This window comes from Balaenoptera physalus (assembly GCF_965194825.1).
Source record: "Balaenoptera physalus genome assembly, chromosome: 13".
NCBI classification, from domain to species: domain Eukaryota; kingdom Metazoa; phylum Chordata; class Mammalia; order Artiodactyla; family Balaenopteridae; genus Balaenoptera; species Balaenoptera physalus.
The window spans coordinates 6,678,537-6,706,382 of NC_138892.1; the positions used below are offsets into that span (position 1 = coordinate 6,678,537).

The window sequence follows — 27,846 nt, forward strand, 5'->3', positions numbered from 1 at the left end:
CAGGCAGAGGAGTGGCAAGAACAAAGGCCCTGGAGGGGGTGAGAGCCAGCAGGGAGGCCAGTGTGGCTGGGCAGGGTCTGGCTGATGGAAAAGGGGATGTGGTCAGAGGGCAGAGGTGGGGCTTCTGAGTTCAATGAGGAGCCACTGGAGGGGGTGGGGCGGAGGAGGGATGTGATGTGGACCTAGTTGTACCATCATCTCTCTGGCTGCTGTTTGGACAGGGGTTTGGTGGAGGCAGGAATACGAGTGAGAAGAGGCCTCTGCACTCAGCCTGGGGAGGGGCTGCTGGCTTGGACAAGAGGGTGGGGTGAGAAATGTCAGATTCTGGGTATATTTTCAAGGTGGAGCAGATGGGATTTGCTCTTGGAGTGGATGTGGGGTATGCGGATTGTGGGCAGAGAGAGGGATCCAGGTTTAGGGCCTGAGTACCTAGAACGTGGAGTTTTCGTTAGCTGAGATGGGGAAGATGCAGGAGGACAACTTTGGGGGAGATCAGGACGTTGGATGGGGTGAGATAAGGGAGGTCTCCAGCACACAGTTAGATACGTGAGTTTAGGCAGAGGTCCAGGCTGCAGGCCACATTTGGTGTCATCCGCAGCAAGAAGCCTCCAAAGCCACAGGTTGGGGTGACATTTAGAAGTTGGGGGGGCTGCTACAAAAGAGAATGGGGGGTCACCAAGGAGGAGGAGGAGAACCAGGCAATGTGGTGTCTGGGAAGCCAAAAGAGGAAGGCGCATCAGAGGGGAGGAAGTGGGCAGCGCTGACAAATACTGCTGGAGGGACCAGTAAGACAAGGACAGAGACTCAGCATTGCATCCAGCAACATGAACATCACTGGGGCCCCCAAATGACAGATCTGGGGGACTAGTGGGGAGAGGAGCAAGAGCCTGATTAGATGGGTTTTAAAGGAGAATGGGGGAGAGAGACTGCAGACAGCCTGGAGAAACAACCCTTGGAGGACTTTTGCTGTAAAGGGAAGGGGGAAATGAGGCAGCCGCAGCTGGAGGGGGCAGACAGGTCATAAGAGGGTTTTGTTGTTGTTGTTTTTCTCTCTGGTTTTAGTTTTAGGATAGCAGAAGTAACAGCGTGTGAATTGACAGGAATGACTGAGGAGAGGGGAGAGAGGGCAGAATCACTGGATCAGTGTTGGCTTGAAGGGTGGGATCTTGTGGACAAGTGGAGGGGGCTTCCGGGCCAGCTGGGCCAGTTCAGCCTGGTCCCTAGAGGGAAGGGGAGGTTGAGCACCATCTCAGGAGGTGGACGGATGGGTGGTGGAAGCTGGTGGGAATTTTCTTCTGAGTCGTTCATTCAGCGGCACATACTAAGAGGCAGACTGTTCCCGGGGCTGGGATAGAGTGTTTGCATTTTCTCAGTGGCCTGGGCACTGGTCATCAGCTGAGTGAGAGGACGGGCGAGGAGGAAGTGAAGACAACACAGCAAGTGTGCAGTGGGCCAGGAGGAGAGTGAGAGGGGAGAGGACAGAGCGGCAAAGGTAGAACACCGGGTGATGCAGGCAAAACGTTTAGCACGGGTCACACTGTGAGGGGATACAGTAGCATCAGGCAGGCCCGAGTTCAAACACCGACACTGCCCCTTCCCAGTTGCTTGACGTTGAGTTACTTAACCGCTCTGAGCCTCGTTCTTCTCATCTGTTAAACAGGGGAAATGGGATTATAAACCCATAGAACAGGCGGCAGGGAGGCACGGCGAGCGCACCATACCTGCCGGCCCGCGGCTTGGTGATGGTCCAGCCCCGGGCGCCGGGAGCGGGGAAGATGCGCGGGACCCCTCAGGGGCGGGGCGGGGCGGTGCTGACCACGCCCCGGGCCTGAGGGGCGGTGCTCCCGCCTGCCGGGCTCGGGGCACTACCTTCCCACCGCCTCGCCGACCTCCTGCCGGCCCGCCCGGCCCGCTGGGCCCAGTTGGCCGCCTCCCGGAGCCGCGGGAGCCGGAGGTATGAGGGGCTCTGCGGAGGGTGCAGCTGGGCGGGCTCCGGGACGCTGACCTGGGGGCTCCCCGCGCACCGGTGGGGAGGAGCGCTCCAAGAAGGAAGGGGAAGGGACAGGGGCTGCGGAGGGGTGGGGAGGGCTCGGCCGCCGCCCGCCCGGGCCACCTGTCCCGGAGGGACCCTTGTGTGCGCACCGACTGGGCGCCCTGGTCCCCCGGCCGCCGCCTCCACCCCAGCTGCGCCCCAAGTTGAGCGCGGCGGCTGGGCCAGGAGCCCGGCCCGCGGAGGGAGGACGCACCCCGCCCGGGAGCCCTCCGGGCAGCGCCGCCCGGGCCGGGGTCCCGCGGGGGCGAGAAGCCCGGGTCCGAGTGCGGGCTCCGCCGGCCCGCGCTGCGTCCTTGGGCGAGTCGCGCCGCTCTGTCTGGGGGCACGGAATCGCCCCGGGAGGCCTCACCGCTCGCTGCGCTCGCCCCTGGCCCGGGAGGGGGCGCCGCTGGGGAGAGGGGTGGGGAGCGGCCGGCTGGAGGGAGACGGCGGGGGATGCGAGGCGTCCCCCCGGGCCTTTAGGGATGCTGAGGCTTTGGCCGGCCGGCAAGGGGAGAGGGCTCTCCAGATGGAGGGACGGCCTGGGTCGGATCCGGGAAGCGGCGAAAGCCGGGCCTAAGCGCTCGCTCTCAAGGATCCGGGTCCTTAGACCACTCCCTCTTTCGGGAGTGCTTCTCTCCCTCCCTCTCCTCCAGATGGGAAACCCTGAGTCCCGGCGGGAGCGGCGGTGTGCTTGGGAGAGGCTCTGGCTCGGAGGTGCAGTCGCAGAGGCCACGCCCCTTCGCGCTAGGGGAGTCCCCTGGTCTCAGTTTCCACATCTGACACCTGCGGGTAGAGGTTCCCTCCTCCTCGTCAGACTCAGCTGAGCCTCTAGCTCTGAGAGGGTTAAAAGCCACCCCTCTCTCAGAAGGACACCCTTTTGGTCTCCCCCAAATGCTGAGTGATTGACTGCTCTGTGGAGGCCCCTTGGGGTCTCTGAAATCGATCTGTGCCCTCCTTCAACAAACACCCGGGAGCACCTGCTATGCTCCCTCTCTGGCGCTACCCCCCACCCGCTGCCTCCACTCCAGCTGTCCAAGGACTTCCCCTTTGTTACCTCCTCCCAATGAAGGAGGAGCCATCCTGCTCAGGGTGACAAAGCAGGGCCCAGGCTGGGGGGACTGTCCCCTCAGTGCCCACAGCCACATCCCCTAGGGGAGTCCCCAGATCAGGCCCGAATAAAAACGGGAAAAAAAGAAAAGGAGGGTCGAGATGGAACCCTCTCAGTTGTTCATTTTCCTCCCAAACATGTTTCTAGTGCCTCTGGGGCCTGTCCCTCCTTGTCTGCTAGGGTCATGCGATAGATATCAGAGGACAAACACCGAAGTGGAAACTCTGTAAAATGTGTTTTGCTTCCCTGTACCCATCGAAGCCCTATAGCTGCCTAGGCTAGTGGACTTGCTCCTGGTGTGTGCAAGGGTCCCAGGTCCCCAGTGTGTGCAGGGTTGGCAGAATCTTTCAAGGTGACTTACCTGGAACATCATAAAGTTGTGACTCACCACATTACCTAATCAGCCCCAGCCAGCAGCTCCCAAACCCACGCGGCCGTGGTGGTCCAGATCTTCAAGGACCCGGGGCAGCAGGGGATGCAGGTCCCCTCGGGTCTGAGTAGGTACCAGGGCAGAGTGAGACAAGGTGGCTGCCGGGTACATTTTTAACAAGACCAGAAGAAGGGTTGGATGAGAAAAGGGAAGCTTGACGTGTGAAAACGGCTCTTCCCCACCACGACTCCCCCACCCCGCAGCTGCTGCACCTCCAGGTGGGTAGAGGGGATGGCTCCACCTTTGACCTGGCTACCCAAGCTCTGCTCAGGCAGTGCTCTCTGGAATGCACTTCCTTCCAGCCAGGTACCTCTTAGGTGTGCCCTCAACTCCCGTTGATTGATCTACATTTCGTTGCCTAACCCCTTCTCTCCAGATTGGAAGCTCCTGGAGGGAGGAAGCTTGCCCGAAGCCCAGTGCCCAGCCTGACACATAGTAGGCATTCACTACATTTTGCTTGAATGAATTAACTGAAAGAAGTAGGGAAAAAATCCCACATTCACATCACTTGGAGATAACTATTGTTAAAAGTTGCCCTTTTTGCCAGACTTTTTAAAAAACACATTGGTACATATTTGAGTGTCTTGTTTATACAAACATTTTAAATTCCTCACCTTTCTCAAATTATTTTTTATATTTTTCAGTGCTTAGATATTGTTACATCTTATTTAGTTAATGGATCTCATTTGACATTTAGGTTTTGTTGGGGTTTTTTAAATATTTGGCTCTTTTAGATGTTACATTGAGTTCATACATAAATTTATACATTGCCAGATTTTTTTCTGGAAAGGGAATTACTTGGTAGTCACTGTATATGAACCTCTAGAATGGTTATACCCAGAACCAGCAGGCTCTCCAAAGGGAGTGTACCATTGCCTACTTGCTTGGGCTATGAGTGTGCATTTCTTGTTATTTCCTGGAAGTGAAATTACTGGGTCAAGGAGCATGAACGCCTAGGATCTTTGTGTGTTTCTTAATCGTTTGTTTGAGTTCATCAATGAGATATTTGCGCCTTGTCTGGTCTCTGCGGCAAAGATCTCCCAGGTTATCATTCGGCTTCTATTTTTGCTGCTGATGGTGTGTGTATTTGAGCAGCACGTTTTTACTTTTTATTTTACTTTATCTGTGTGTGTGCTTTTCAGTAAGGTAGACTTGGCTGCACTTATAAACTGATGGGAAAGAGCCAGAAGAGGGAGTGGCTGCAGCCCCTGGAGAAGGAGGGGCAGGTCGGTAGAATGAGGTCCCAGAGGATGCAGGAGGTGGGAGGGGTCTGGAACTGGTCCAGAGGGATCTTCTGAGCTGATGAGGACAGGAGGTGTGAGGGAGGGGGCTGGGAGGACATCTTATGAATCGTCTTTGATCTTCCTAGAGAAGGAGGTAAAAAAAGCATCAGTGGAGAGAGGGTTCTGCACCCGAGGTCCCCAGCTCCCTGTTGCTGTTTGCCCGCCTCATTCCCTTGAGTCCTCCCTGCTTCCCTGGGAGGTAGCAGGTGTTATCACCCCCACTGACAAACTCCAGAGGGAGGGGAAGTGCCTTGCTTAGGGTCAGTCAGCTGATGAATGGCAGGGCTGGGTTCAAAGAAGGCTCTCCCTGCACTAACCACATGCCCTTGAGAATCGCTTTCCTCTCCGAGCCTCCATCTCTAGTAGATATCGGGAAGCGGTACCCATCTTACTCTGTCTGGTGCTTGGTGAGTGAGCGTCCCTTCCTCCCCTGTCTACCTCTGTTTGTCTCTTCTCTCTGGAAAGACCCCAGTGAGTCCAGGAGCTTCCAGCTCCACAGGGCTGGCCACAGGACTAGGAGGGCCCCTTCCCCTTCCCTTCCTTGTGGGTGCCTGCACAGTCTCCCCTGTGCCCATGCTCTCACCCAGCAGGAGCCAAGACCAGCAGGAGCACACAGCCTTCTGGATGTCACACCTGTGCAAAGTCTGAGTTGCTGGGTGAACATGAGAAAATGGGAAAAGAGATCTTTACATTCTGTGAGCAGGCTTGATTTGAAAGCACAGAAGCCATTGTCCCAGATACAGATACAGAGCCCAGAGAGGCACCCCTCCCCTCCCAGTTGTCTGAAGTCTTCAATTGCTTCTCCCCAGGGGCCTCCAAGGCAATCGCCTGAGTTGAGGGCAGGCTTCCATGAACTGAGCCCCCTCTAGGTGCCAGACACTTTGTTACCTGATCTTTTTTAAACCCTCTCAGCCATCCTGTGCTGTCAGCCCCATTTTACAGATGAGGGAACTGAGACTCAGACTCAAGCGCCTCTTTACCACAGTGAGATCTGAGCCCCTGGCCGTGGTGCAGTCCCAGGTGAACTTGGCTCCTTTCACCTGGCAGAAGGTGTTTGAATCCCAGCTGTGCCTCATTTCCAACTCAAACTAGTTGATAATAAGAGGACCTGCCTCACGCAGCTATTGGGAGGATTAAACGAGTTACTCAAGGAAAACCGCTTTGACCATTGGCTGTGCATGGTAAGCCCTCAGGAAATATACACTCTTGTTATTATTAAACCACATAGCTCCATGCCTGACAGGGAGCTTTTAATAAATGTTAACTCAGCCACGCCCATCCCTTCCTGCAGTGAGAGGATAGGAAGGCGAGCACGCCCTGACACCGGAGAGAACTTGGACTTTTTAAAACCCTTCCGGAGACAAGTGAATGATCTGTATCTAAAACCTTAAATGACATTTCCTTTGACCCAAGCAGCTCATTTCTAGGAACCAGTCCTATAGAAGTAATTAAGGATGTGTTCAAATATGTAAGTGCTAAGAAACTCACCACAGTGTTGTCTAGAAAAGCAAAAAGATAGAAGCCACATTTCCAGGAGTCAAAGTAGTCAAGATGGGATACAGATGATGAGATACAGTGTAGCCCTGGAACGTTAGGGCATGGAGCTGTGTTTACTGACATAATGGGAAGGCATAGCATATATTTCCAAACAGTTTTATTCAGGTAGAATTTACATACCATTGCATGCGTACAGTTCGATGAGTTTTAAGAAGTGGGTCTGGTTATGTAACTACCACCACCATCTAGTTTTAGAAGACAGGGGCCCCGCATATTTTTAAGTGAAAAATAAAACAAGGTGTAAAACGGTGGGTGTAATAGGATCACTTTTTGTGCGTCTCCTGTCCACAGCTCTGTGTAAACACTGCTCTGTGTGAGTGGAGGCGTCAGAAAAGGACTAGAAAGGGTATTACCAAAATGCTGACATGTCATGTGCCCTCACCTCAAGTCTTCAAGATAAAGAGCAAAGCAGGAGGTGTCACTGCAGGGTGGTGACTGGACCTCCCCTGCACCTCCACCATGTGTGCGTGTGCGCATGCGCGCGCGCGCACACACACACGCACACACGCACACATGCACACACGCACACACACACTCTAGAAAGACTGGGAGCCCCACCGGCTGTGATCCCACCGTCGGCGAAGTGTCTGTGCATGCGTGCTGTGGAAATACAGAGGCAGTACCCAAAGGTATGAAGAGAACCGGGACAGCAATTGTGGTGGATTCTTGGCAATTGGCCCTCATCTTACCTATGATGGGGTTAGGAGGTTGCCGGGTAGGGGAAGGTGGAGGGACATTCTGGGAAGAGGGAAGAGCATGTTTCAGAAACTTGGAATTCCCAAGTTGAGCAATAGAGAGGAGTTGGTTTTCCTTTCAAGGTTTTACCATCATTTTCAAAGGCATTGAGGGTATCCGGATGGCTCTGCTGTATCCCTCACCACTCAGTCAGTCGTCATGCATTTATGGCGCGTCTGCTATGCGCCAGGCCCTCCCTAATTTAATGTCATTTATAGTCTTCGGCAGGGTGGGCCGCGTCTGGCTCGTTGCCGACTTTCCTCTGATCCCAGTAAACTCCAAGGCCAAATTCACCCTGGCCCCTCCCCAGAGGACGTACCCGTGGGCGCTGAAGGTCTGCCGGTGGTCTAGGCTGTGGGTGAAGCACAGGGTTTGCGGTGAGTGCTGCTTACACACATGCTCCTTTGGAAGGTAGCCACGAGCTCCTACTGTTGCTGGTGTGGGCAGCACTGGGGACCCAGCCCATGGGCCACAGTGAGAGCTGTGCCAAAATCCAGGTAGCTTCCTGGAGGTGGCGGCTCTACTCACCTAGGTCGGGAGAGACCGAGGAAGGAAGGCCTGAGACTGGGGTGCAGACACTCCTGGGTGGGTGCAAATCCTGCCTCCCACCTTTACTAGCCGGGTAGCCCCTTTCCTCTGCACCTTAGTTTTGTCGTTTGTAAAAGGGGCCACTGTGGTGGACATGAAAACACAGGACGAGCGGTGCTTGGTAGGGTGCCTGACAAGCGGCGTGTTCTTGGCAGGTGGCAAACTTCCTACCTCTTATGCTCCGGTAGTTCCTGGGCAGGGGAGCTTGGAGGGACATTTTGGGAAGAGGAAAGAGCATGTTGCAGAAGCCTGGAATTCCCAGAGCCTGATGGTTTGAGCAAAATGGCAGATGTCAGCTTGGCTGGTCTGGAGGTCGTGGGCCTGGAGAAGGGCAGCGCTGAGGGGAAGTGCCCGCAAGGCCTCAGCATTGTGAGATCTGTAGACCTTCTCGGGGCTGAGGCAGGAAGCCAGGGAGGAGGCTGGGGTAGTGGGTCCCCCGACAGAGACAGAGAGACGGGGAGAGCTGAGCTGGGCTGTGGCCGCGGCGCTGAAGGGGCAGGGAGAGGCATGGGGGAAATCTGTTCAGAGAAGCTCTCCCCCTCCTTTCCTGTCTACAGCTCCCTCTCCCCTGGATTATCTCAATAGCCCCATAACTGCTTTCTTGTTGCTGTATGTCCCCTGGGGTTTAGTCTTAAAAAGCAGCCAGATCTTAAAGATTTCTTTAAGACATAAGTCACACTAAGGAATTCCCTGGCGGTCCAGTGGTTAGGACTCCACGCTCTCACTGCCGAGGGCCTGGGTTCAATCCCTGGTCAGGGAGCTAGGATCCCACAAGCCGCAGGGTGCTGCCAAAAAAAAAAAAAAAAGACATGAGTCACACTATAACCCTTTCCTCCTCAAAATCTCCCAATGGCAGCCCCTCCCAATCAGCTGTCAAGTCCTCCCAGTGACCCTCAAGGCCCCCCCATGGCCCAGTGTCCCCTTGTCCTTCTGGCCTCCTCTCCTGGTGCCCTCATCCTCCCACCTTGCTACTCTGGCAGCACCTCCGGCACACGTGCCTCGGGGCCTTTGCACTCACTGATTTTCCTCCCTGGACACGCTTTCCCCAGATATCCATACAGCGTGTGCCTCGCTTCCTTCTGGTCTCTGCACAAATGTCAGCTTTTCAGAGAGGCCATCCCTAACCATTCTTCATAAAGTGGCACCCCAGCCCCCAGTCCTCCCAGCCCAGTTTCCCTGAGAGCAAATGTGTGGGTGTCCAGATTCATGGTGACTTATAGCTCCCGGAACTGAGCAGAAAGTGACTCCATCCTGCTCATGAGAAGCTGGCCCCAGGCAGCCTGGCCTTCAGCCCAGGCTTCACTGCAGAGCTGCAGTGACCCTGGGAGGGAGGGATGGCCTCGGGGAAGAGAGGAGGTCTGAGACTTGGAGGCAGGCATACCTGAGGCAAACCCTACTCCCCCTCCCCTGTATACTAGCCATGCTGAGCTGGGAAGGTCACCTTTTCTCTCCTGGGACAGGTGAGTACTCAGGTACTTCAATATTAAGGGACACAGCCTCTGACCTTATTTTGTACCCTCAGATGGAGAGGCAGAACGTACCAATTACACTTTCCAACAGTTGTAATCTGCACCCGCTCATGGTTTACAGTTTGCAGATGGCACTCCCCTAGGTTGGTTACCTCATTTGATCCTGGCTTTCTGGGCAGTTTAGGGATCATTTACTCATTCTTTCAAAAAATATGTATTAAGTACCTATTATGTGCTAGGGTCTGTGCTGGCCATGTGGGACCAGACTAATGAGTAGAAGTGGCCTTGGTCCCTGCCCTCTGGGAGCAGACACTGTTTTTCATGGTATTGGTGTCACTGAGTATTTAATCAGTCCCTTCAAGAAAGACCTTGGGTTGTTTCTAAGCGTTTGCAGTTGCAAACAAACCTGTGACCAATACAAATATCACTTATCTGTAGGATAAATTCACAGACTGGGATGGTGTGGCGAAAGGGTATGTGTATGTGTAATTTTGTTTTTTAAATTTTATTTATTTTTGGCTGTGTTGGGTCTTCGTTGCTGCACGCGGGCTTTCTCTAGTTGCAGCGAGCAGGGGCTACTCTTCGTTGTGGTGTGTTGGCCTCTCATTGCGGTGGCTTCTCTTGTTGCGGAGCATGGGCTCTAGGCGCGTGGGCTTCAGTAGTTGCAGCACGCGGGCTCTAGAGCACAGGCTCAGTAGTTGTGGCGCACGGGCTTAGTTGCTCCGCGGCATGTGGGATCTTCCTGGACCAGGGCTCAAACCCATGTCCCCTGCATTGGCAGGCAGATTCTTAACCACTGCGCCACCAGGGAAGTCCCACGTGTATGTATAATTTTGATAGATGTTGTTCACTTGCCCTCCGCCCCTGAAGCAGGGCCATTTGGCTTGCCTACCAGCACTGTGCGGGGGGGCCTGTTTCCTCACAGCCTTGCCAGAAAAATGTGTTGTCAAAGGTTTGGATTCATGCATATCTGACAGGTGAGAGATGCTGGGTGTTCTGACTTGCATTTCTCTTACTTACAAAAAGCTCCCCCGTCTTGCTTACCTGTTTAAGCATCATTTTGTGTGTGTGTGTGTGTTTGTGTGTGTGTGTGAACTGTCCTTGGCCCATTTTCTTTTGGATTGTTGGGTTTTTTTCTCCTTGATTTGTAGGATCTCTTTATAACTTAGAAAAATTAGACTTCTGGGATCTCAGGGACACAAAAGTCATTCCCAAGTTGTCACTTGTATTTTCGACTTTCTTGGTATTTGGCGAAAGATTGTGGGAAGTTTTTTTTTTTTTCGAGTCAAGTTTATTCTTTTTTTTTTTTTTATGGCTTCTGGATTTCACACATAATTAAGAAAACCTTTCCAACTCTAAGGTTATAAAGGAATTCACCCATGTTTTGTTCGAAACATTTATTTTATTTTATTTTATTTTAATTTATTTATTATTTATTTTTTATATATTTTTTTGGCTGTGTTGGGTCTTCGTTTCTTTGCGAGGGCTTCCTCTAGCTGCGGCAAGTGGGGGCCACTCTTCATCGCGGTGCGCGGACCTCTCACTATCGCAACCTCTCTTGTTGCGGAGCACAGGCTCCAGACGCGCAGGCTCAGTAGTTGTGGCTCACGGGCCTAGTTGCTCCGCGGTATGTGGGATCTTCCCAGACCAGGGCTCGAACCCGTGTCCCCTGCATTGGCAGGCGGATTCTCAACCACTGCGCCACCAGGGAAGCCCCTCGAAACATTTATTATTTTGTATTTGGGGTTTATCCTAGGGCACATTCTGAGGTATGAATTCATCTGGTTCTTTTTCCCTAGTGGCTTCTCTGCTTGCCCAACACCTGTATTAAGAGATCCATTTTTGCTTTACTGTTTGGAAACACTGCCTTTACTGGATATGCAAGTACCATATTATTGGGACGGCCAAAATTTCACTCGGGGTTTTCTGTAACATCTTATGGAAAATCTGAACGAACTTTTTGGCCAATCCAATAGTTCTGTGATTTCTTTTGTTTCATTGCCCTGTCTGTTCATATGCTAAGACTAGGTTGTTTTAATTATTGGTACTTTGTGTTTAATATCTCTCCTAAAAGGCCAGTCCTTCCTCATGTGTTCCTCCTCCTCAGAGTTTTCCTGTAGGTCTTGCTTGTTTATTTTTCTAGATGAACTTTAGAATCAATTTGTTGAATTCCAGAATCGCGTGCAATTTATAAATTGGCTTAGAGAAAATCGACATTTTTATGAAGCTGAATCTTCTATCCAAAAACATAGTGCAACTTTCCACTTGTTCAACTTTATTTTGTGTTGTCAGCAGCTTTAAAATTTTGCTCACGTAAATTTTGAACATCTTTTGTTAAGTTTAACCCTAAGTATTGTGGTGGCTGTAGGTGGGAATCTTTTCTTTCATTGTATCTTCTGCTTCTGTCTGCTTGTGTGTGTGTGTGTGTCTCCCACCACCTTACAGTATTCTTTTATTAGTAGTAGTTTTTCAATAGTTTCTCTTGACTTTTCCAGGTATACAGCAGTATCGTATGAAAATAATAACTGTTTCAACTTTTTCTTTTCAGGTTTGTTTTTTGTTTTTTATCCTATTCAGTTTTTATAGCTCTAATTTCTTTCTCTTGTCAAATTGCTTTGATGAAAACCTCCAGCGCCCGTGAGGTTCTGGGCACCTTTGTTTTTTTTTGTTTTTTGTTTTTTTTTTAATTTTATTTATTTATTTTTGGCTGTGCTGGGTCTTCGTTGCTGTGCGAGGGCTTTCTCCAGTTGCAGCGAGCGGGGGCCACTCTTCATCACGGTGCGCGGGCCTCTCACTGTCGCGGCCTCTCTTGTTGTGGAGCACAGGCTCCAGACGCGCAGGCTCAGTAGTTGTGGCTCACGGGCCCAGTTGCTCCGCGGCATGTGGGATCCTCCCAGACCAGGGCTCGAACCCGTGTCCCCTGTATTGGCAGGCAGATTCTCAACCACTGCGCCACCAGGGAAGCCCGGCACCTTTGTTTTTCTCCTGTCTTCAGCAGGAGTTCCCTCATGTGTGAAGCTGAGTACTCATACTCCCCTATGAAGCTGGCTCTTGGCTTTGATGGTGATATATATAATTTTGTTAAGGAAGTATCCATTGATTCCTAATTTATCCAGAAAGAGTGTTGGAAATCTTATCAAATTTTTTTAGCATTTCTGGGGAAGACAGTATGTTTTTTTCTCCCTAGATCTATGGAATAGGATGAATAATATTAATGATATCCTAATATTGAACCACCCTTGCATTCCAAGAATAAACCCCACTTCGTTTGGTTTTGTTTTTATAAATTTATTTATTTTATTTATTTTTGGCTGTGTTGGGTCTTCGTTGCTGTGCACTGGCTTTCTCTAGTTGCGGCGAGCGTGGGCTACTCGTCGTTGTAGTGTGCGGGCTTCTCATTGCAGTGGCTTCTCTTGTTTCAGAGCACGGGCTCTAGGCACATGGGCTTTGGTAGTTGCAGCACGTGGGCTCAGTAGCAGTGGCTTGCGGGCTCTAGAGCGCAGGCTCAGTAGTTGTGGCGCACAGGCTTAGTTGCTCCACGGAATGTGGGATCTTCCCAGGCCAGGGCTCCAACCCATGTTCCCTGCGCTGGCAGGCGGATTCTTAACCGCTGCACCACCAGGGAAGCCCCCGCACTTGGTTTTGATGTTTCATTCTTTTGATGTGCTGCTGAATTCTATTTGCTTGTCTTAGGATTTTTACAATAATATTCATAAGCAATATCGGTCAGTAGGGTATCTTGTGCAATCTTTGTGAGGTTTTGGTGTCTATGTTACACTTAAAATTTTTTTTAAGTGTTCCTTCATATATTTTGCTATTTAACACTTTTAAAAGCATTGGAATTTTCTGTTATTTAAGTTTGTAAAATTCCTCTCTAAAAATGTCTTGCCCTGTTGCTTTTGTTTCTTAATGATCTTGTATAATTCTGTTTCTTATGTGAAAGTTGGCCTGTCTGTTCCAGGAACAGGCTTGATTTATTACATTTGTCTAGAAATTATTTTTTTCCAGTTTTAAATTTTATTTGCAAAGTACTATCTTATGATTTAAAAAGAAGTTTTCCTCTGCTTCTTTGGTTATTTTCCCATTTGGCATGTCTTGGTTTGCATTGGGTTCTCTCTCCTCATCCCCTTCACTTTCTGTTTTCCTTGATTAGGTTAATGGTGATTTATATATTTTATTGAATTTTTTCCAAAGAGCCAGTTTTTGGCCCTATTTCTTAGTCCTACTGCTTATCTGCTTCCTAACTTTTTCTACTGTAATCTTTCTTTCCTTATTCTTTCTGTTTATTTTGTGGTTCTTTTTCTAACATTTTTAGCCTGGTGCTTTCTTTCTTTCTTTTAAACTGTCCTGTTTTACTTGTCACATGTATTGGAGGCTGTAAATATTCTTTTTTTTCTTTTAATTAATTAATTAATTAATTTATTTTTGGCTGTGTTGGGTCTTCGTTTCTGTGCGAGGGCTTTCTCTAGTTGGGGCAAGCGGGGGCCACTCTTCATTGCGGTGCGCGGGCCTCTCACTATCGCGGCCTGTCGTGTTGCGGAGCACAGGCTCCAGACGCGCAGGCTCAGTAGTTGTGGCTCACGGGCCTAGTTGCTCCGCGGCATGTGGGATCTTCCCAGACCAAGGCTCGAACCCGTGTCCCCTGCATTGGCAGGCAGATTCTCAACCACTGCGCCACCAGAGAAGCCCTGTAAATATTCTTTTGATTATTTCTGCAGCTGTATCATATAGATTCAGATTCATGATATTTTGATTATGGTTGTTTTCTAGAAATCCTATAAGTTCAGTTTGTATTTTCCGTTTTGACTCAAGAATTGTCCAAGAGAGGGTTTTTTTTTTTAATTTCCTGACTTTTAAATTAATTTCTAGTCATACTGCCTTGTGATTATAAAATGTCTGCATTTTTTATGTTTATGGGTGTTGCTGAGGTTTTCAATTTTCACAAATGTTCCATCAGCTCTTGAAAAGAAAGTGAATTGAGAGTTTGATACAGAGTAGTACCTTCTGATTATTTTGTAGGTCTTCTGAATTCTTATTTGTGTTTCTTGGGCTGAGAGAGGTGAATTAAAGTCTGTTATTAGTGTGTTTCAGTCTAGTTATTCTGATATCCCTGTAGTTTCTTCTTCCTGAAAATTGCTGCAGTGTTTTTGGTGCATTGTGAATTATACCACTTAGCATTATAAATGACGCTTCTTTGTCTCATTTGGTGATGTTTGGCTTTAACTCCCATTGTCAGATACTAAAATTATAGCCCCAGCTTTGTTTTTGTTTGTATGTGTCTTTAAACCTTTGCTCATTCTTTTACTTTTAACCTTCTAAATCACGTTTTTTGATGTTTGTCTCTCAAGTACAGGATAGAGTTTGGTTTTGCTTGAGATCTAAACTAAAAATCTTTTTCTTTGTAAAGATAAGTGAGTTAAATCTATTTATATTTATTGATATGACTGATGTCTGTTATCTTTTCTCTCGTGCTATGTGCATATGTATGTATGTGTCTTTGTGCATGTGGGAGGGCTATATTCTTTATTCTTTGACTGTGTGGTCTGTTTTCTTTGATTTAAAAAAAAATAGTCTGGGCTTCCCCGGTGGTGCAGTGGTTGAGAATCCGCCTGCCAACGCAGGGGACACGGGTTCGATCCCTGGTCCGGGAAGATCCCACATGCCGCGGAGCAACTAAGCTCGTGTGCCACAACTACTGAGCCTGTGCTCTAGAACCCGTGAGCCACAACTACTGAGCCCGTGTGCAGCAACTACTGAAGCCCACGCGCCTAGAGCCCGTGCTCCACAATAAGAGAAGCTACTGCAATGAGAAGCCCGCGCACCGCAACGAAGAATAGCTCCCGCTCACCGCAACTAGAGAAAGTCCGCGCGCAGCAACGAAGACCCAACACAGCCAAAAATAAATAAATAAATAAATAAAATAAATTTAAAAAAAATAGTCTGATATTTAGGAAAGCTTGTATTTTTGTTCTAGTGGCTACATTGATATTTATCCTTTATACAATACTCTTAGGGACTTCCCTGGTGGTCCAGTGGTTGAGAATCCGCCTTCCAATGAAGGGGACGTGGGTTCAATCCATGGTCAGGGATCCCACGTGCCGCGGGGCAACTAAGCCCGTGCACCGCAACTATGGAGCCTGCATACCACAACTAGAGAGCCCACGTGCCACAACTACGGAGCTCACATGCTCTGGAGCCCACGTGCCACAACTAGAGAGAAGCCCGCGTGTTGCAAAGAGCCTGCCTGCCGGAACAAAAGATCCCACATGCTGCAACTAAGACCCGATGCAGCCAAGAGATAAATAAATGAAAAAAATAACCTCTTAGTTCCTTCTTTCTTTAGATAGTATCTATTATTTGTCTTCTATGAACAACATTAAATTTAACTTGTTTCTTCATCCTCTCCTTTCTCTTGTCACTACCGTGTTTCAGCTGATACTGTATTGAGTGAGTAAGGCATATATTGTTTCCATCCCAGTGCCTCTGGAAGCTCTCAGTCAGGTGGTGTTCATGATAGTTGCCACTTCCTGCACATGCAGTGACAGGACAACCTAAAGGGGTGTCCACAGCTCAGAAGAAAATTCTGGAGACAAGAGTGAAGCACTCTTTTAAGAGGTGCTGTGTCACCCACGCTTGATGGTAAGTGTGAGCCAAAGATTAATATATGGTTATCCCTTGGTATCCGAGCAGGGAATTGGTTCTAGGACCCCCACAGCTGCCAAAATCCTCAGATGCTCAAGTCCATTGTGTAAACTGGACTTGATGGTACCATGTAGGAAAACACAGACATCAGTGACACTGAGTTGAAGTCATTCAGAAGATTCAGGTTTTACGTGTGGTGAAGTGTCAGGAACACCCTACTAAATTTATTTCACTTATTTTCCTTCTTATGTGTGCACAGGTGTGATAGGTGATTTAAAAATCTGACTAAGGGACTTCCCTGGTGGTCCAGTGGTTAAGACTCTGCCCTTCCAATGCAGGGATGCAGGGGGTGAGGGTTTGATCCCTGGTCGGGGAACTAGGATCCCACATGCTGTGCGGTGCAGCCAAAAAAGAAAAAAATAAACGCTAAAAAATCTGACTAAAACATTCTTGCAAAAGAAAAATTCTACATAATAAGAAAGCAAAGTAACATTGCTTAGTTGGCAGCATTTTAATTTCTTAGTGTTATATGACATAATGATGTATCTTATTAGATGCAATAAAATTGGGTAGTATTATCCTTCTTACTATCACCTTTGTACTTTAAATATGCTTAAACTTTTACTACTTTAGCTTTTACCCCTAGCAGTTAAAGATAAGGCAACCACTGAGCTTGTTCTACTTTCTACCTTCTTTCTGCCTGCCCTACCAATTTTTTTAGTTGTATCATTTTTACATGGCCTGACTAGATAACATTGTCATTCCATTATGTCATCCTTATTCCTACCATCTCTTTTTTGGAGGCGGGTGGGGGAGCGGGGAGCTGAAGTTAAATATATTCAGTCCTGTTACTAAAGTTATTCCAATCACCATTTGGTTGGCTGTGCTTATTCCTCAGTTTTCCTCATAATACATTATTGCCTAAGTCCTTATATTTTGAAACTATTAGTGTGTAACCTTTATTTTATTTTACTATTTGTTTAACATCTTTATTGGAGTATAATTGCTTTACAATGTTCTGTTAGTGTCTGCTGTATAACAAAGTGAATCAGCTATATGCATACATATATCCCCGTATTCCCTCCCTCTTGCGTCTCCCTTCCACCCTTTTTATCCCACCCCTCTAGGTGGTCACAAAGCACCAAGCTGATCTCCCTGTGCTATGCAGCTGCTTCCCACTAGCTATTTTTTTTACCTTTGGTAGTGTATATATTTCAATGTTACTCCCTTACTTCATCCCAGCTTACCCTTCTCCCTCCCCGTGTCCTCAAGTCCATTCTCTACGTCTGTGTCTTTATTCCTGTCCTGCCCCTAGGTTCTTCAGAACCATTTTTTTTTTTAGATTCCATATATATGTGTTAGCATATGGTATTTGTTTTTCTCTTTCTGACTTACTTCACTCTGTATGACAGACTCTAGGTCCATCCACCTCACTATAAATAACTCAATTTTGTTTCTTTTTATGGCTGAGTAATATTCCATTGTATATACGTGCCACATCTTTATCCATTCATCTGTCGATGGACACTTAGGTTGCTTCCATGTCCTGGCTATTGTAAATAGTGCTGCAATGAACACTGTGGTATATGACTCTTTCTGAATTATGGTTTTCTCAGGGTATACGCCTAGTAGTGGGATTGCTAGGTCATATGGTAGTTCTATTTTTAGTTTTTTAAAGAACGTCCATACTGTTCTCCATAGTGGCTGTTGGTTGCGCCGGGTCTTAGTTGCAGCAGGTGGGTTCCTTAGTTGCGGCTCACTGGCTCCTTAGTTGTGGCATGCGAACTCTTAGTTGAGGCATGCATGTGGGATCTAGTCCCCTGACCAGGGATGGAACCCGGCCCCCCTGCATTGGGAGTGTGGAGTCTTAACCACTGCGCCACCAGGGAAGTCCCTCTAACCTTTGTATTAAAGAACAGCTTGGCTGTACCCTCAGCCCTCCGTATCTGTGGGTTCCACGTTCACAGATTCAACCAACTGTGGGTAGAAAATATTAAAAGGAAAAGAAATTCTAGGACATTCCAAAAAAGCAAAACTTGAATTTGCTGCACACATGCAACTATTTATGTAGCATGTCTATCAGTGCTCACCTATCATCCTCATATCTTTTTTTAAATTTTTATTTGCTTATTTATTTTTTTGGGCTGCGTTGGGTCTTCGTTGCTGTGCGCAGGCTTTCTCTACCTGCGGCGAGCGGGGGCTACTCTTCGTTGCAGTGCGTGGGCTTCTCATTGAGGTGGCTTCTCTTGTTGTGGAGCACGGGCTGTAGGCGCGTGAGCTTCAGTAGTTGGGGCACGAGGGCTCAGTAATTGTGGCGCACGGGCTTAGTTGCTCCGTGGCATGTGGGATCTTCCAGGACCAGGGCTTGAACCCGTGTCCCCTGCATTGGCAGGCGGATTCTCAACCACTGTGCCACCAGGGAAGTCCCCATCCTCATATCTTGCCATCACTCTTTCTGTCCATTTCTTCTCCAGTTCTTGTATTTCTGCTTTCTGGTCTTTCTTCAAGCTGGAATTACTCTTTCTCAAGGTTTTTATTTTGACTGTTTTAAATTCATGCTGCAATTTTGGATTAGAGTTTTTGTTTTGTGGCAATATTTTTATAGTGAATCTTCTTTATACATGAGGGAACATCAGTGTTCCTTTCCCTCTTCACTCACGTAGCATATTTGTATGGATGTTGTGTTTATGCCTTTAACAATTTTTTTTTCTCTCTATTTGAATTAGTTGAATTTTCCTGGACCAGCAACTAACAGGAGGTTTTGGTGGAAATTGGGAGGGAGGCCAGGATTGTTCTCTAGATTTCTCTGCTGAAAGACTCCCTCCTCTGTTTTTTTTTAATATATATATAAATTTATTTATTTATTTATTTTTGGCTGTGTTGGGTCTTCGTTTCTATGCGAGGGCTTTCTCTAGTTGCAGTGAGCGGGGGCCACTCTTCATCGCGGTGCGCGGGCCTCTCACTATCGCGGCCTCTCTTGTTGCGGAGCACAGGCTCCAGACGCGCAGGCTCAGCAGCTGTGGCTCACGGGCTTAGTTGCTCCGCGGCATGTGGGATCTTCCCAGACCAGGGCTCGAACCCGTGTCCCCTGCATTGGCAGGCAGATTCTCAACCACTGCGCCACCAGGGAAGCCCCCTCCTCTGTTTTTACATGAATGGATTGTTCCTTTAAAATATGGCCTTTGTCTGCATCCACTCTTCTGTTGCCTCTCAGTACCCAACCCGATTCAAGAGGCTACTGCCGGGAACTTCCCTGGCGGTCCAGTGGTTAAGACTCTGTACTTCCACTGCAGGGGGCACGGGTTTGATCCCTGATCTGGGAACTAAGATGCCACATGCAGCATGATATGGCCAAAAAAAATAATAAAATAAAAAAATAAAATAAAACTGCCATTATTTTATAAAATGAGGCCACTGCCTCCAATCTTGAACCCCCCTGGTTCATTAAGCCCCCAGCTCCTGTCTTATTAATCTCCCTTTTGTTTATTTATTTATTTATCTACTTATTTGGCTGAGCCGGGTCTTAGTTGCAGCACACGGGATCCTTAGCTGAGGCATGTGGGATCTAGTTCCCTGACTAGGGATCGAACCCGGGCCCCCTGCATTGGGAGCTCGGATTCTTAGCCACTGGGCCACCAGGGAAGTTCCCATCTTCCTTTTAGAAGTGGTGATTTCTGCAATCTTGCACTACTGGGCGCCCCCTGCACCCCATTCTTTCCCTCCCCCCGCCCCCCGCTCACTGCTGTATCTGCTGGCCTCAGGTGCTTTGTGCCACACTTACATGTAACTTGGAGTTTAGGGGGTTTTCCTGCTCCTGATTTCCCTAATGCTGTAGCTTGTGTTTTATTTTTTCTTTGCCCTGTTGCTCTGTCTGACATCAGTAGAAGACGAAAGATTCAGAACTAAGAATCTGCCTTATTCCTATTGGAAAAAGAGGTCTCCGCCTCTCTTATTTTTCTGTTTGTAATATCCCCCAAAGAGCAAGTCATTGCCTGCTTGATTTCTGGCTTTGGAATACCTTACAGGCTTTGGAGGGGGAACATTTTATAACCTCTGCTCTGAAAACAGCCACTTTTACAAGGATCACTGACGTCTAGTAACTGTCACTTTTAATTCTTGAGCAGAAATCATTTATTTATGCCCTGAAAGAGCGGGGGTAGACAGGACAGCAGACCCTTCAAGTAGGGTTTGGAAGCTCTAAGTATTGATTTTTCACACCCAGGAGGGTCTGAGTTCTAAGACCGAAGAGCCCACCCCACTCAGTTTTGTGGATGAAAAGGATATGGGGCAGGCACAGGCCCAAGGTCACATAGCCACTTAGTGGCAGAACAGAAGCTGTCAGGAGGGACCTGGGTTTGAATTCTATGCTCCATTTCCTGGCCTGGTGACCTTCCCCTGGATACCTCAGTGTATAGCCTCGGGTTATCAAAATGTTAACTTATCAAGGAAGTTGATCAGCACATGCCCTGTGTCCCCACAGTTAGAATGTTTGGTTAGCTTTGTTCTCCAGAAAGGGGAAGTGATTTGCCTAAGGTCACACAGCAAATTCAGCAGGGTTGGGCAGACCTGGAAGCTGGCTCCAGCCCCAGTGCCACTAGCTATGGCCCCTTGGACAAGTCACCTAAATTTTCTGAAAGTTAAACAGGGGAGCGGGGGCTGGGATTAGCTGGAATAAGAGCTGCACCCCTCACTGGTGGTCAGGCTGAACTGAGAAACACACTAAAGTTAAAGCCGGGCCAGGGCCTCCTGACCCCATGAGATGCTTCCTCATCAAGCAGAAGGATGCAGCAGACTCCCCTGTCTTCTCTGTCACCCACTGCATCCCCCCTGGGTCCCCAGCCCCAAACCTCCCAGTACATAATTAATCCTGGTTTCTTCTGCTTGGCATGGGGCACAGGTGCCAGCTGGGGCCTTCATGTCCCTCCCTCGGGGAGCAGCTTATTTGGGGCGAGGGAAGAGGCAGCTGCCCCTCCAGGTCCTTTCGGTCCTGTCAACCTGGTCTCTGGCCCCTGTCTCTCTCTGTGTCTTTCCATTGTGACCCTGCCCCCGATGTGGTGTCGTGGGATCAGGGACCAAAAAAAGGCATCCCAGGGTTGGCTGAGAGGGAGAGAGATGGAGGGAGAGACGGACAGACAGACAGACAGACAGACCTGGAGGGGCAGCAGGGAGAGGAAGAGAGAGACCAGGGACAGAAAGCAGGAAGAGAGGAAGAGACGGAGTGGGGTTAGGGCATTGATTGATTGCTGATTGATTGACTGATTGGAGAAATCTTCAGAAGGTGTGATCATTTGCTTTGAGACTCTCCTTTCCTCTCAGGTTGTGGTCCGCCCTGCATTTCAGAGGACAGGGTCCCATCAGCTGCTATCTCCTCAGTCCTGTGGGTCTCCAGGAAGAGAAAGACCCTCTGGCAGTGCCTCCTCTGCCCTTCCTATGCATATCTGCCCACAGGCTTTGGTTTCCAAACCGCACCCCGCCCCGCAACCAACAGCAGAGCCAGCAAGGTCCAAGTGCAGGTAGAAATGCACGCAGTACCTAGGGCAGTCACTGCGCTCCCCTTCCACGGGTGAGGAAACTGAGGCCCCTGGCATTAAGTGACCTGTCCCAGAAGAAGAAGACTGGCAGTTGCCTGCATCCCCTGAGGCCACATCCAGAGCTGGTTCCCATCCCCCAGGGCCCGTGGGAGGGAAACAATGGAGAATTCACCACCCTGATATCTAGTTGCACGTGTGCTGGTGTGAGAGCTGAGTTCTGGTCCTGCCTCAGCTGTGATTCTGTGTGGGTCTGAGCATATCTGAGCCTCAATTTCACCCCCTCTAGCATGAGAGGTTGGGCAGGTTGTCTCTAGTTTGGGATAGTTCGTGGCTCCTAAACCCGGTAAGTGCCAGAGGGCTTCTGTCTTGTGTTCGCTTGGTCCTGTGCATGTCCTCTCCCGGTGAGCAGGTCACCAGCATCCATGGCACCTTCTAAGCTATGAAGGTAGAGAGTGGGGCCAGTCACTGTGGCTGGAGGAACACGACACGGGCAGTAGCCAGACCTGAATCACGGGGCCACCCCAGAGTTGGGAGTGGAATCTGTGGGGCAGGGGTGGTTCCCCAAAGGAAATTGGAGTGCTGTTATCAGAAGTGGGAATGAGGCTGTCCAGTGGTTAAGACTTTGCCTTCCAATGCAGGGAGTGCGGGTTCGATCCCTGGTCGGGGAGCTAAGATCCCACATGCCTCCCGGCCAAAAAACCAAAACATAAAACAGAAGCAATATTGTAACAAATTCAGTAAAGACTTTAAAAATGGTCCACATCAAAAAAAAAACTTAAAAAAAAGAAAAAAAAGAAGTGGGACTGGATGCTGGGCAAGCAAAACCAGCAGACAGCCACTCCATCTCCCCTGGGAACCCCAGCTACACGTGACTTATAACCCTTTTCTCCTGCCCTGGGCTGGACACAGGAGCCCAGCGAGGGTCAGGGGTGGAGCGCCCCTGCTGTGGGGCAGAGGTGGGTGCAGGCCATGAAGGGGTGATGAGTGCCCAGTACGGGAGCCTTTTCTAGGCGCTTGAGCCTGGCCCCCGAGGCCAGTGCTCCCAAAGTGGGGTCCACAGAGCTGGTGCCGAGGGCCAGGTCAACAGGGCTCTCTCTGGTCAGACCTTTAGCCCTCTGTCTCCACCAGCCACGCCCTTACTTCCAACCTGAGATGGATCACAGGGGATCTTGATGACAGGGAGCCACAGAAGGACTTAGAGCAGAGACGTGACCACAGTTCTGTGCTAACTGGGAATATCTCCCCAGTGCAGGGCTAGAAGTGGTGGGCAGGGAGACAGGAGGTGGCAGGAACATGCCAGGCTCCACTGACAAAGGCCGGGACTTGGGCTGCAGCTGGGAGGCCCATCTAGGGGACCGGGAGGATGCTTTGGGCCTGAGGTCACACGGGTATTGGGCTGCGGCCAACTTAGCCCCGTACACAGTTTCTATTCCTGGGTCTTGGGCTCCAGCACCAAATACGGTGCTACTGGTGTCTGTCCCCCTCGACCACGGCCGGCCAGGGCTCCCGCCTCCCTGACGGGCTCCTACTCCCCACACACCGTGGCAGCGCCAGGTCACTCCAGCGCTGCGGGCCCCCAGGCAACCACGGCCTCGCTCCATCTGCCTGTCTGTGTGGTTCATAGTGGATTAAAAATACTCAGGACCGAAATAGCCTCTCTCCCTGCAGGGGAAAACCAGGGCCAGGGGAACACAGGGTTCTCGGTTTACATCATGGCTCTGCCACTCACGACCCTGGCTGGGGGATCCCAGGCAGCTCACCCTCCCCGTGACCCGCAGTTTCCTCACTCACATGCTCACTGGCTCATTTCGTGACTCGCTGATTCGCTAACTCATTCATCTGTTCATTCATTAATTCACTGATCACTCGTAGCTCCGCTCACTCATTGGTTTGCTCCTTCATTCACTCACTTGGTCCACACGCTGAGACACTCACTCACTCAATATTTATTTACTGCATACCAAGACCCAGGCACTATTCTGGAGGCTAAACCAAGCACACCAAACACAAAAAAAATACCTGTCCTCATAGGGTTATGTTCCAAATAAATAACCCAAACAAACAAGTACAAAAACGTACAGTATGTTAGCATAAGTACTAGGGAGAATAAACTAAAGGGGGAGGCTATGAAGTGGTGGGGGAGTTGGAGTCTTGGAGGGGCTGGGGAGGGCCTGTGGGAAGATGATTGTTGAGTGAAGACCAAAGGAAGGTGAAAGAATGAGCCGTGTGAACACCTGCAGGAAGAGCGTTCCAAGCAGAGGGAACGGCAGGTGCGGAGGCCCTGGGACAGCAGCGTGGGGGGATGGGTTTGAGAAAGAGCAAGGAGGCCAGGCGGTGATGGGGAGAGAAGTGGGTGTGTGAGGTCAGGATATGGGGACACGCAGCCCCTCGTGGACTGGGCCTCCCCCATCACTCAGGGTCTGAGCAGAGAAGCAACCTGGCTGGACTTGTGTTTTTAAAGCGGTCCTCTGGCTGCTGAGTGAATCAGACAGAGAGTCCGTTTCCTGTGTGGCTACTGTGTCCCAGGCACTGAGCCGGGTCCTGGGGAGAGAGGTGTGCAGGCCCCCACAGCGCTCATGGAGGCCCATCTGGCTAATTCCCTTCTCATCAAGTGTCACCTCCCCCAGGAATCCACCTTCTCCCGCTCTGCTGGCCCCTTTGCTCCATTCAGCCATCATCTAGTTTACTGTCCTTGTCTCTCTCCAAATGGTCTCCCCTTAGGCTGAGTGCTCCTCCAGGGCAGGGCTGCACCTAACTCGTCTCTTCTCACAAGCATGTTCCCTAAGGGGCCGAGGGGCCCAGAGATTGGAGGAATCAATGAACAAAGGAGCCGCAGGCCCAGCCTGCCTGGCCTCACTCTGTCTCTCGCCATCTTTTGCAGATGGATTTGCGGGCATGGAGAGCGTGTGGAAGGACCGAGTTCTTGTTGGCAGAGGAGGTTGGCTGCTGAGCCAGGGCGTGTCTCCAGGAGGCCTGCCAGGCTGCCTGGATCCCCACCTCGCCACCATGGGCCGGCCAGGCTGGTCAGTTTCCAGTCCATGACGTGGTCACGGTTCCCTGCCTCAGCCTTGGGGAGCAAGTCACGGGCTCCTGGCACCACCCTCAGGCCACAAGGCCCCTCTGTCCTGGGAGGGGTTGACACCGGCCCCCCTTGGCCCCAGGCTACACCCAGTCCCCCACCGCTTTGCACCCAGGCTTCCTGGCCTTAAAGGGGAAACTATGCAGCTGTCCCCTGGGGTTACAGTAAATGGTGGCCAGGACTCTCTTAATAGTGAGCACTGTCCTGGTCAGTGTGTACCAAGTCCCCAAGTGCCAGGCACATTCATGGTTGCAAGCTCTGTGTGCCAGGCAGGATGGCGCAGTGGAGAGAACACAGACTTTGGAGCCAGGTGGCCTGGGTTCAGACCCCGCCCTGCCACTTGCTGGCCAGAGGAATCTGCATGAGTTACCAGACTTCCGTGCCTCAGTTTCCTCACCACAGGGTGGCTGCGAGTGTTTAAAGAGTTAGTATGTGTGAAATGCTGAGAAGGTTGCCTGACATGTGCGTGGAGGACAGGCAGTATTCACTGAATGAATGAATATAACCCTTGCTCCAGTATTACCGTCTTGCTGCTGGTTCAGGCAGACCTGGGGCCCCTCATGTCCCAGGCATTCACACAGTCCCACCGCAGGCCTCTCTTGTTCCTCCCAACCTCCTGCAAGGCACCCAAGAATGTTCCTGCTGCTGGCCAGCAGCAGCCTGGGCATCAGGAGAGAATGAGAGTCCAAGGGCAACAGTACTAGTCAAGTCACAGACTATATATAGCACAACCTCCCTGTCGCTTTCCCTCCAGGCAGGGGCTGGGGAAGCCAGGGGCCCAGGAGACCCCGTCATGTCTTGACCAAGGGCTTCGGGACCCGGCCAGCATGCCCACGTGCATAGAGTCCGCCCGTCCTGCTCCGGAGTGAGCTTGGCTGCCAGCACCCGGGCCCCCCAGAGCCCCAGGCCTCCTGCTAAAAGTCCCTGTGGCTACTGGCAGTTCTTCCTCTTGGACCAGCTCCAGGCACGGCTGGTGGAACTGAATGGGACCGAGAGGTGCATGCATTGGGCCTCAGATCATAGGTTACCAGCCTCGTGGTTCAAAGGGGACAGGCCTTGCCAGGCAGAGAGGCCAGACCCTGCCCTGGGCCCATGTTGGCCGCACGTCGTAGGTGGTGCTGGCCCAGCCCTTGGGGAGCTCACAGGTATGTCACAGAGTGAAAGGGACCCTGCTCAGGTCTCAGTCCATGGCCCGCTGCCCCCATTTTACAGATGAGGACGGAGACGGGGCTCTGACCACCCGGCAGGCCCGTGGGCTCTGGAAGCCGGCGTCGGCTGTGGCTGATGTTTGTAAGAAGTGTCTTTCTTGGGTCAGGGATGCCAGCAGCCTGCCCGAATGCGGTGCTCGTCTCTTACAGACCAGCCAGTTTCTGCTGGAGGCTCCTGATATCACCTGGGGAGATGACGTCCAGGCCCCCCGACTGCCTGCTGCGGCTGCTCCGGGGTGCCCCGAGGCAGCGGGTCTGCACCCTGTTCATCATCGGCTTCAAGTTCACGTTTTTGGTCTCCGTCATGGTCTACTGGCACATTGTGGGAGAGCCCGGGGGCCAAGGGCAGTTCTCTAACCTGCCTGCTGACATACCCTGCCCGCGCTTGGTCCCCCACACACCGCCCTCCGGCACCCCACCTCCCGGCAACATCTTCTTCCTGGAGACCTCCGACCGGACGGACCCCAACTTCCTGTTCATGTGCTCAGTGGAGTCAGCAGCCAGGGCCCAGCCTGAGTCCCGGGTGGCGGTCCTGATGAAGGGGCTGCCCGGCGGGAACGCCTCCCTGCCCCGGCACCTGGGCCTCTCGCTTCTGGGCTGCTTCCCCAACGTCCAGATGCTCCCGCTGGACCTGCAGGAGCTGTTTCGGGACACGCCCCTGGCAGCCTGGTACGCGGCCCTGCAGCGGCGGTGGGAGCCCTACGTGCTGCCCGTGCTCTCCGATGCCTCCAGGATTGCACTCATGTGGAAGTTCGGAGGCATCTACCTGGACACGGACTTCATCGTCCTCAAGAGCCTGGGGAACCTGACCAACGCGCTGGGCACCCAGTCCCGCTATGTCCTCAACGGCGCCTTCCTGGCCTTCGAGCGCCACCACGAGTTCATGGCGCTGTGCATGCGCGACTTCGTGGCCCACTACAACGGCTGGATCTGGGGCCACCAGGGCCCGCAGCTGCTCACGCGGGTCTTCAAGAAGTGGTGCTCCATCCGCAGCCTGGGCGAGAGCCACGCCTGCCGCGGCGTCACCACCCTGCCCTACGAGGCCTTCTACCCCATCCCCTGGCAGAACTGGAAGAAGTACTTCGAAGACGTCAGCCCCGAGGAGCTGTCCCGGCTGCTCAACGCCACCTACGCTGTCCACGTGTGGAACAAGAAGAGCCAGGGCACGCACTTCAAGGCCACGTCCAGGGCACTGCTGGCCCAGCTCCACGCCCGCTACTGCCCCACGACGCACAAGGCCATGAAGCTTTACTTGTGAGGGGCCTGGCTGGCTCCCTCCGTGCCCCCGGCGTCCTGAAAGAAAGGGATCGGCCACCCTTCCTGGGGAGACCTGAGCTGCTGCAGCCCGGGATCTGGGGCAGAGGCAGCGGGGAGGGCGGGGAACTGTCGGCCCAAGAGCTGCTACCGGAAGGCGTGCTGCGGGCCCCGGGACCTGCTCCCTTCAAGCTAGCGGGAGGCTGGTGGGCCTGGTCGCCCCTACCCCCTAGGCCAGTGCACTGTCACAGGGCAGAGGCGACCAGTGGTGGGGGAAGGGTGCCCAGCCAGAATCAGCTGGAGTGCACCGGGTAAGCATCTGGGGTCTCGTAGACAACAGGCAAGCCTGGCAAGTATGAAAGCGTCTTCCAGGGCAGCGCGGGAAGCAGGCAGGCTGGGGCTGAAGTGCCCATGAGGGGGGCACGGAGAAGCCCAAGGAAAGGGGGTAGGAAGGAGGGAGAGGAGGCCGCTTGTGGGGTAGCCGGGGTGCACACCCAGCTTCGTGAGCCCAAGGGGTGGGGTGCTTTTGGGGTTTGGGTTTCTTTTTCAGGGGGGCCGAGGCCGGCAGAGCTGGCCTGGGGAGCTCTTTGGGGGAGGGCCTGCCTGCCCACCTCATCCTTCTTTCCAGAAATGTTGCAGGAGTGACACGTGCCAGCTGCCCACTCACGGGCAGGGGCCCTGGAGTTCTTGTGGCTCAGGAAAAGCCTTTTAAAGGAAACACCCCTTACCCTACCCGCAATAAACACAATAAAAGTGAGAATAATAAATACAATATTTAGTGCTTTTTGCTTGATGATATACATTCATTCGCACTGTTGGCCTCACCCTGCAGCTGAGGAGGCAGCTGGGGCTGGCGGTGGTGGTGGTGGGGACGGTGAGGTCACGCAGCCTGCCTAGGTCAGGGGGGCCCGGGGGCCTGGCCGCTGG

The 27,846-nt window shown here is 51.4% G+C and overlaps 1 protein-coding gene and 3 long non-coding RNA genes across 9 annotated transcripts in view; 1 reads left to right on the forward strand and 3 right to left on the reverse strand.

The window, feature by feature from the left end:
• LOC309641080 overlaps positions 1 to 27,846 on the reverse strand; it is a 349,060-nt gene that overhangs the window by 283,890 nt on the left and 37,324 nt on the right. The window lies entirely within an intron of this gene.
• The window catches only part of LOC309641093, a 299,958-nt gene that overhangs the window by 250,858 nt on the left and 21,254 nt on the right, over positions 1 to 27,846 (reverse strand). The window lies entirely within an intron of this gene.
• Positions 1,815 to 27,691, forward strand: A4GALT (alpha 1,4-galactosyltransferase (P1PK blood group)). Of its 6 annotated transcripts, XM_082420672.1 has the most exons (6): positions 1,838 to 1,954; positions 9,259 to 9,348; positions 9,644 to 9,678; positions 15,684 to 15,844; positions 24,260 to 24,401; positions 25,816 to 27,691. In XM_082420672.1, exon 6 carries the CDS (start codon positions 25,859 to 25,861, stop codon positions 26,921 to 26,923), a length of 1,065 nt encoding a protein of 354 aa, XP_082276798.1. In that variant the 5' UTR covers positions 1,838 to 1,954; positions 9,259 to 9,348; positions 9,644 to 9,678; positions 15,684 to 15,844; positions 24,260 to 24,401; positions 25,816 to 25,858; the 3' UTR covers positions 26,924 to 27,691. The 6 variants fall into 6 exon arrangements, with proteins under 6 accessions (XP_082276797.1, XP_082276801.1, XP_082276800.1 ...); XM_082420674.1 differs by lacking the exons at positions 9,259 to 9,348; positions 15,684 to 15,844 and adding an exon at positions 6,705 to 7,042 and having other exon boundaries at positions 1,836 to 1,954; XM_082420676.1 differs by lacking the exon at positions 24,260 to 24,401 and having other exon boundaries at positions 1,837 to 1,954.
• Positions 11,756 to 15,734, reverse strand: LOC309641091. The gene is made up of 2 exons (XR_014252521.1): positions 15,645 to 15,734; positions 11,756 to 12,230 (listed from the first exon to the last, which is right to left on the reverse strand). It is a non-coding gene; the product is annotated as an uncharacterized lncRNA (long non-coding RNA).

Coding starts and splice junctions, on each gene's coding strand:
- A4GALT (XM_082420671.1), top strand. CDS start 25,859: ATGACGTCCAGGCCCCCCGACTGCCTGCTGCGGCTGCTCCGGGGTGCC.